Here is a 9,329-nt window from a genome sequence, read left to right as displayed (position 1 = left end):
TTGGCAAAAAGGAAAGAATTTTAAAGTCCGGCCCAAAAAAAAAAAAAAAAAAAAAAAAAAAAAGGCGCTCTTTCTATCTGCACACCACCTGTATATTAAACAGTCTGTTTTGCTTTGAAGTATATTCTGCTTTCACATTTCTGTTGTCAGAAGACTGAAGTTAACCCATCAAATATCAAAACCAGCCTTAGATATTTTTTCTTCTAAAGTCAGAACTTTCCTGCTCTGACCTGAACATGCAAGTCCATATTTTTGGTAAATGTTCACTACTAATGCTCCTTAAATTTATCTAGCTTTTGAACCACACAAAACAGGTATATTCTCATACTTCCAGTGTGGCGACACAGATTCATCCACTGCCAAAACAACAGACTCCTCATTGTCCTAACATCACAGACTCTACAGAGACATCGAGCAGCCACAGGGCCCTTCTGCTCCTAGCAAAAGCTCATTAGTGTAGCATATAGTACAAGTCAGACTACCAAGGGCTTTTTCCTGGAAGAATAGTGAAACATGTTGATAAAACTCAGTAAGAAACATAAAAAGGATTTGATGCTTAGAAGTACCCTAGGCAAACCGACACTTGTCGGATCCGGAGAGTCCTATTTAAAAAAAATGACAAATCAGCATAGCAAAAATTTCTTTAAAACATCCTAAAATGAAACTAGAAGGAGATAAAAGTCTATTTAAACTAGTTGTACATCTTTGAACATGTTCTGGAAGCAAGGAAACAGAAAACAAAAAACTTGCAGACATTGCGATAGGACAAGGGGTAATGGTTTTAAACTAAGAGAATCTCAAACTAAGATTCGGTCTAGATATAGGGAAGAAATTTTTTTTTATGAGGGTGGTGAAACACCGGAACAGGTTGCCCAGAGAGGTGGTAGATGCCCCATCCCTGGAAACATTCAAGGTCAGGTTGGATGGGATTCTGACCAACCCGATCTAGTGGAAGATGTCCCTGCTCACTGCAGGGGTGTTGGACTAGATGACTGGTCAGATAAAGGCTAGCAAATACATTATCAGGGCTGTATATTGCAACTTCCGCAAAAAAGTAGGTGCTATCAACACTACTGAAGTTTCCATTTGACGGCATGGATTTTTAAAGGCTTGGGAGGACTGTGAGATAGAAAAAAAACCATGAAGAATTCCAAAAGCAGTTTAAGCAGGCTGGACACCAATCTTCAAATTGAGAAATACACTTCCCTAGTGGAACACTTCTCTGATACTCACTAGACACATGTATTTTACAGAGGTTTTGCTGTCCAATCTATCCTAATCTCCAAATCACAGATTTCAAACAACATAGATAACTAACAAAAGAGCTCAGAAGTTAGCACTGAATTCAGACATGTCACATGGAAAAACAGGAATCCATGAAAGCACCATTGCTGGTTTAGAATGCCTGTAGAGAACCAAAACATTTTAGTGTCTTTTAAGGGTACCCAAGGTCCCCACTCTAATAAACATAAAGAAAATCACATTTAACCTAGTCTTTGTGGTAAATCAGAGTGGCATACAAAGTTTAACATATTTGAAGTGTCTCATAAGAGAATATTTCACAATGAAAAAGTATCTGGTATGAAAGTACCAGATACACCATGTCTAGAAGTTCAAGGCAACCAGGATCAGACTGAAAACTGTTGAAAGAAAGGATGCAGCAGTTGTTCGTGCCAGTTTCTTCTTAAGACCACAATGATCTTGACTTCTGAGGCGCGACAGAAAATTTACACATTTCAATATGCATGTTTGCAGCTCCTGGAGATTAAGTCAAGGCAGCAGGAGTGCAACTAAAAAAAAAAAAAAAATCCAAGTGCTTTTGAGACAAGTTGTTCTTATTATTTACACAGACTCCAAGTCGGAAAGGCATATATTCTCTAGTATAACTGCAGCATGTAGTTTCAAATGCAAATGCTCACTGAAAAATCCAGAGAAACATCAAAAGTCAGCATGTATTTATAGCACATTAACTGCTAGAATATTGTACTGAAGACACAGTGGTACTAGAAATATAAATTATTCTAAATACAAGGAAGATTAAGTTTCTCAAACAATCAAGAGAGAAGACATCAACTTGTTTAATTTGGAAGTATTTTCTTTCAGTTAATACAACAGAAAGATATGCCTTGATCAAGTTGTTTTTAAGAAAATTAGTCCTACTTATGATAATCTCCAAAGTAAAAAGATTCATGACAGATCATTCATACTTTGGATCAACCAGTCTACTAGAAAGGAGTGGGGAAAAAGTTCCCATCTGTCACTTCTTATGATGGTGCATTCTGCAACACTACAAAAAGTAGTTTTATGTGTATTTTAATGCATCCTAGACTAAGTGAATCTTAAAAGACTAACTGATCTGAAAATGAATATCTGAGATGAGGTTCTTAAAGTATTCTTTATTAATATCATTAGAAGTTGCAGAAACAACCTTCTTGTAATATAAAGGCACAGGGAGACAGTTTTGATAAAATATTCCAATCAAACAGTAACTTACAGTACAAAAGGACAATTGTAATGCACATACAAACCCCAAACATCTCATTCAAAAATATTTCACCGCGTTCATCAATAATAATGGACAATGACTAAAAATATAAACCGTTATTGTACAATAAATATCTGACAGGTGCAAATGGAACAAGATTTATTGCTCTCCACAATGGTTTCCCTGTAGTGGTTTGGTTTTTTTTTTAAGTTCCAAATTCCTTTTATAATCGGCTTTAGTAACTTACTTCTGAGGGAACTAAACCTCAAACCAAATCTGATGGGACATTCTGACAGTTATAGAACTGCCTCAAGTAGTAACCAGAACAGGCAGTGTTTGTTTCTGTTAAAACTTTAACAATCATACTCCATTCGCTCATTGGGAAACAAGGCAGATGTTTCAAAATAAACTTTAGTGGTAAGTCAAGGCTTTTATGCTAGGGTAGTGTTACCTAGTCTGACAGTTAGTCTATTTTCTTCAAATAACTGGATTTTATGATGAACCTTCTCTGACAGCTTGTGCCAGAGCAAGCATGTAAAACAGTTTTCAAATGAGGGAAAGGGAGAAATTAAAATTAAAAGCTGCACTGGGCATTCTAACTTCAGAAAACAAAACAAGGGATTGGGAACAAATTAGGACTACACAGGCAAAGATGACTTAAAGTAAGATTTTCAAATTCTAAAATGTCCTTAATATAGTCATCTAAGAAATCAAAAAGCACTCTGCACCACTGTATAGCTCCACTTTTTGAGCCTTGAGAAAGGGCCAGTTAAGGAATTTGCTACCTTCCTCACCTTGCACTTGCAGCGATTTGATAAAGCAAGTTTCCAGTCATCTTTTGACGCAGTATGAGTGAAATAGGAACTTTGCTCTTGAAAGTAGCACACCTTGCTCAGAATTCTTTTTAGCTTGTACAAAATTTTGTTCTATATACGCATTTAAGAAATATTGGTTTCGTTCATCACTGTTACTAGAAGTAATATGCATACGTATCCTAAGAGCATCTTTTTATGAATAAGACTTCAGGAAAATGAAGCATTATAGTAGCTGTAAAAACAAAAACAAAACCAAACAAAATAAAAAGGAAGAAGAGCAAGCTGAAGTGAGTTCTTGTAGCAGTAACTGAGGTTTTTATAAAAATTGTAATTTAAGAGAATAATTCCACATTTACATAAACCTCAACAAGTCAATTTTAACTGCACTGGGAATAGTCAACCTTAGTTCATGAAAGGTGTCTAGAGTGAATACAGCTTAATCAATTTAGCTTGTAAATCAAAAGATGGATATTCAGTAAACTCCCTTACACTTGAATTCAACAGAATTGGGAATGATATAAAGCAAACTGCTAACTTTCTAAACACTATTATTCAAATTAGGGTTTCTTCTAGTACAAGCACATAGTTTCAGAAGTTCTTCAAAGAGCAACCAAGAACCACTGAAACTTTGAGAATTATTGGCTTCACTACAGTATAGCATTTTTTCTTTACTATTTTTTTAGAAACTAATAAACAAAACCATTTTCTTTGGTTTATGCTTAACTACACTGAACTAGTGAATTTTTATTTTTAGTCAAGCTTCTATTCCCAATTTGAATTAATACATATCTTTTCACTGTAGTCTCTTTGAAATTCTCAATTTATCTCTGTGAAAAGTAAGAGTTTGCTCATACCATGATTTCCTGCTAAACAGTCATGTGGATATACTGGCATGAAGGGTAGAAGTTTTGTACAATAATTACATTACGTGATATCTCCAATGGCAGAACTACAAAAGACATAAAATGAATGTTAGTTCAAATGACATTTGAGTTTATGATGATCTTAAAAAAAAATACAAAATGTCTAAGCGTGGTAAAAATACAGTGTAAAACTCCCTAAACTTAGACAGTAAACGTGGGAATCCTGCACTCACAGTAAGAATGTACTGCACAGCATTAATATGAAAGCCCATTAATTTTGAAACAATTCAGACAGCTAGATTTACCTGTATGTAAATGCCACTTCAAGGTGTTTAAACAAACACAAAAATGAGACAATGTCAGGAAAAAGGCCTTTAAAACAGGCCATCAGTCTAACTTGACTTTCCAAGTAAGAACATCAGCTTCACAAAACTGTGACACTAATGTAGTTTTATGTAAAGTACCCTTTGACATACAAGCTGTCAATTAAGCTATCACAGTCTTTTTTGACCTACTCCCTTTCAAATAGTTAGGGAGGAGAGTCAATAGTAGCTCAAGTTTTAATTCAGTAAGTACCTTGTCTGTTTGCAAAGGAACATTATAACACCATAAAATTGTATTTTTATGGTATTTAGAAATTTGATAAACTATTTTCTGTTTTTTTATTTTCTCTTTTTAATGGATAAGTTCAAAACTTAATTTTCAATGTGTCTTTGCAATAGTGTTTTAGCCAGTGTTGCAAAAAACATTCACTGTGGACTACCTCACATTGTTACTCAATTGTGCAAGGTATTCACGCAGTTCTTTTGCAGCTTGGAATCTACCATATCTCTTCTTTGGGTTGGCACACTCATCCAGCAAGGCCTCAAGTCGGCCCTCTTTGGCAATTTCAGCTGGGGGGTCATGAAGTAGTCCTCCAGAAGTGCCACGCCATGTGGCATGTCTTGACAAAAGGTTCTGACAAATAGCATAATAATTGTGGTCCACAGTGACACGAGCACAAAGAATCTCTTTTGAGAAGGACAGACAAGCTTCTTTATCACAGTCATCAAATTTGCTTTCATACCATACATCCCAGTTTTCAGGTTTATCTGTGAAATATAAGGAGACAGTTAAAAAAAAAAAGTGAGAGAGGAGAAAAGTGCATATGTGCATCTGAATACAACCAGAAGCTCAATACACAGCAAACTGGTAATAAACTACAAACCAGCTCTGTTTAGATGAACTCTTAAATGTTCTAGTTTAAGACTGCATCTGATAGTTTGATATACCCTTGTGCTGAAATGGTCCTGGCAGTACATAAAATAAGGGAAGGAAAGAAAGAGGGTAAAATAGATAGCAAAGAGAGGGAAGCAGAAGAAATAGCACACTAAACACATGAAATCTACATTCACACACATACCCAGAGGAAAAAATTTAGAACAAACAAGTACAAGAGAATGATTCACAGCTGAAGCTGAGAGAAAAACAAACAAGCAACATGATTTATTTTAGCAACCCAGATTTGGTTTCTCCAGTTGCCCAGGGAACTAACACTGGCAAGTGGTCTACCAAAGAATAAAAAAACATTGCAAAGTAATTGCCACAAACTTCTGAAACATTATCTTCCAACCTCTTACTTTAGACATGCCAGTAACTAAGAAGTGTGTATGAAAAAAAGCAGATGCATTACATATAATATTCAAAGAAAGAAAAAATTCAACAAAACACATGGCATTTACGTACATGTATAAATCCATTTATATATTTAAGCCCTTATTTATAAAAGTTATGTAAATTAGAAAGTTTAACTAATGGCCTTGTCACAAAGCTTTCTTTAACTCAAAACGTGATTTACAGAAAATACCTTATACAATAATACATAAAAGGTTACTAAATGTGAGATCTCCTGAGTTCTTACTACTTTTTGTTAGAAAATTTTCATCTTAAGTTTCCAGATTACTGCCAGCTTTGAGAAGAGATCGTTATCATGGAGTCTTATATTTTTGCAGATTTCTTTTATCACTGTGATGTACAAAGAAAAATTTATCTGTGTTTGGTGGTCTCTGCACTGACTATTGGTCTACTCATTTATGGTGCACTGCAAGCCAGACTAGGAAAAAAAAGCATACCGAGGGATGACCACTAAAAATATAAAAATATGATGTAAGGTTTGTTCAATGAACAGCAAACTCAAAATGGAAAAAAAAGCCAGCAGAGAATGGGAAAAATGGACCTCAGCAAACTGAACTATGATGTCCCACAGAGTACAATTAGAAATTACTATACAGTGTAATTGGACAGAATGTACATATTCAAATATCTAAATGGACATATTAATCACTCTAGATAGAGATTGTTTAATTAAATTTTGCAGATTAATAAAAGCAATATTAAAATTCAAGTTTATACAAAGACTGAGAACTTTCCTATATTCTCATTTGTTTTCTGTGTTCTTGATTAATTGTTAGATTACAAATTACGCCACAAAATCCTAGTTAGATCCAAATTAGTCTGAGAACTATAGACAACAGATGTAAGCATGACACTCTCAGCATTCAGCTTCTGCAAGGTGCTACTTGCTCCTATTCCATGTAGACATCAACTTTTTCAGAGCTCGTTTGGTCACCTTTGTGACTGAGCAATTCAGACATGCTCAAAAAGTCAAAGTCTTAAGTAATACTATTTTAAGAGGGTGGAAAATGAAAAAAAGAGATTATTTGTGTAATCACAGAATGGTGGAGGTTGGAAGGGACCTCTGGATGTCATTTTGTCCAACACTCTGCTCGAGCAAGGTCCTACTTGTCCCACTGGTCCAATAGTCCTTACATTAATCCTGAATCTTTTCTCTGAAGCTATACTAAAAACTGAAATGCTTCAGGTCCCTCTCAGGCCACTGTCTTTTCACAAATCCATCTCCCAGTCATGGTTTTGTTGCGTGGCAAGAGTTTTTGGGGGTTTTTTTAACATAGCCAGTTTGACCAGCTTCCAAGAAGGAGAGCTGATCCCATTTATTCTTATTGGGAGCTTGATAAAAATTTTAAACTGGTGGCACTGAGGACAAGGTTTTGGCGCTGGAAGCGATCGTGTTCTCCTGTGAAATTGTTAGCTGACGCAGTACCCAGATTCTTCTTTGGTAAAAACCTGAGTTGTAGCTTTCAGTGCAGTTATTCCAAATCACAGAATCAATGTGTGGCACGTAAGTACTAAAGTAAAGGTACTGGATATCCAATACATTAAAAGGTTTTCTTGGTAGGCTCAGATAATTTTAATCTAATCTCCTTGAGAACATAAATTTAATACAAAAAACCCAAAACAAACCAAACAAGAAAAAAAAACCCAAAACCCAAAATGCCACATGACCAGAAAAGAAAAAAAAAACCCACAAAAAGCATAATTCCTTATAGAAAAGTGTGTGGATAGAAAATACAGTCTCAGAGTTAATACAGCAGCACAGCATAAGAAGTCTATTTGCAAAGATTACAAAAATCCATTCACCCAAAGCAAACTGGAATCACTTGGCCTACTGCCACGGGCTTCTGCAGAATGCAGGGTTTCGTGTTCAATGTTTCTAGCCCTTACATCTGTAAAGTTTTCCTTATAAGCTCAAAAGGAATATAAACCCATGTAATGCCACTTTGTCAAACATCTCTCCTGCTGCCACTGCTTTGAGCTTTTACAGGTGACAGAAAAATGAACGGATTTTCACTATTCCATTTGGAAACAGCACTAAAATTACTCATCCCTTCAGTTCCATTATTACAGAGCACCCACCTGAACAACTAAACCAGAGGAAGGCTATGTAACTAAGGCAAAGTGCGCAGTAAGACTGTCTTGTCATTCACAGAAAACAGAATGCCAAGACTTCTGTCCTTACAGATGTCTGGAAAAGACGAAAAGAAACCTCTCTCTTTTAGCTGAAGTAGAAAAGCTGGTCGGTCAGCCAACCCATCTGTCTCTCTGTCCATCCATCTGTACAAACCTGTCCAACATCCAAACCCTTTCCTCCCACCCCCAACTCTCCATTTAAGCAGGATTACAGAGATTAAAAGCATATGTAAATCGAGTTCAGGTAAACTCAAGGCTTCGTACAATTGACAAATTGGTCAAGTTAATTAGTAGTCTAATTGCAGAAGAAAGCTAATTAGTTTGTTGATTAGTAGTCTAGTTATAGCGACAACAAAACGGGTATTTAGCAACTACACATACTTTCAATATTGTGCTTGCAGAAAAACAAGCAAGAGACATGGGGTGAGGGGAGGAGAGCAAAAGGAGACTTACTCTGTCTGATTAACCTTTTGTCTGCTACCAGAACGTTTTCTGCATCTACAATGATAACTCTCCCATCTCTCGGTCCAACTGCAAAGTTGTCAAAGCTGACATCAAGGAGGTAGAGTGCAAATTCAAAGTCATTATTTGTCAGCTGCTCAGCTATTTCCATTAATTGCCAGGCCAGATCCACTCGTTTCTCCCATGGTGCATTGAAGTAACTCCACAGCTCTTCTCCAACGTAATTGACAGCCACCATTCTTCCGCATGCTCCTAAGTACTTTGCGAACGGCCAACCCTCATCAGATGGAAAACTCTGTATAGAAAAAGATTTTTTTTTAATTTTCATTAATACAAAACAGATTGGATTTTAAAAGGTTGTGCAATAACATTTAGCACAGACACCTGTAAGTACCCACCAACACTATATTTCCATATACTTCTAAGTTTTGAAAAGAAATAAAAAACAAGACAAAATGTATTTATGTGAGCAAGAGGCCCTGCTAGACAACTAAAGATATATTTTCACATACACGTGCACAATTCCACCAATTGTCTATCAGTGTTTTACGCACAGCTGTTGTATTAACGCAAGTGTACTTCCCACCAAGTTAATTTTGCGTCTGAAATTTTTAATTTAAAACATTTTTTTTAACACCATAAAGGAAAAAGCTTTAAAAAGTGATACCTTCTTCATCCCGCCACCTCTCCTTCCCATTTTCCCCAGTTGAATGGATTCCTTTAAGGATCCTCTCACTTGAAGATCTCTCACAGAAAGGATTACAGAGCAGATTAAGGTATAACAGAAAGCTTAGGCTTTCTTATGCCTCTAGTACTCTTTACCATCTACCTCCTGATTAATTGCTACATACATACACACAGCCACATCACATTTTTATCAAAAGTAAAATCTGTCTC

The 9,329-nt window shown here is 35.9% G+C and overlaps 1 protein-coding gene across 1 annotated transcript; it reads right to left on the bottom strand.

The window, feature by feature from the left end:
• Positions 1–4,911: 4,911 nt before the first annotated feature.
• Positions 4,912–8,724, bottom strand: LOC104470566 (chromosome unknown open reading frame, human C3orf58). The gene is made up of 2 exons (XM_010085536.1): positions 8,424–8,724; positions 4,912–5,254 (listed from the first exon to the last, which is right to left on the bottom strand). Exons 1-2 carry the CDS (start codon positions 8,668–8,670, stop codon positions 4,923–4,925), a joined length of 579 nt encoding a protein of 192 aa, XP_010083838.1. The 5' UTR covers positions 8,671–8,724; the 3' UTR covers positions 4,912–4,922.
• Positions 8,725–9,329: the final 605 nt, after the last annotated feature.

This window comes from Pterocles gutturalis, unplaced genomic scaffold, assembly GCF_000699245.1.
Source record: "Pterocles gutturalis isolate BGI_N339 unplaced genomic scaffold, ASM69924v1 scaffold9565, whole genome shotgun sequence".
NCBI lineage: Eukaryota > Metazoa > Chordata > Aves > Pterocliformes > Pteroclidae > Pterocles > Pterocles gutturalis.
The sequence above is the reverse complement of the archived record's forward strand: the minus strand, read 5'-3'. Positions and strand labels throughout refer to the sequence as shown.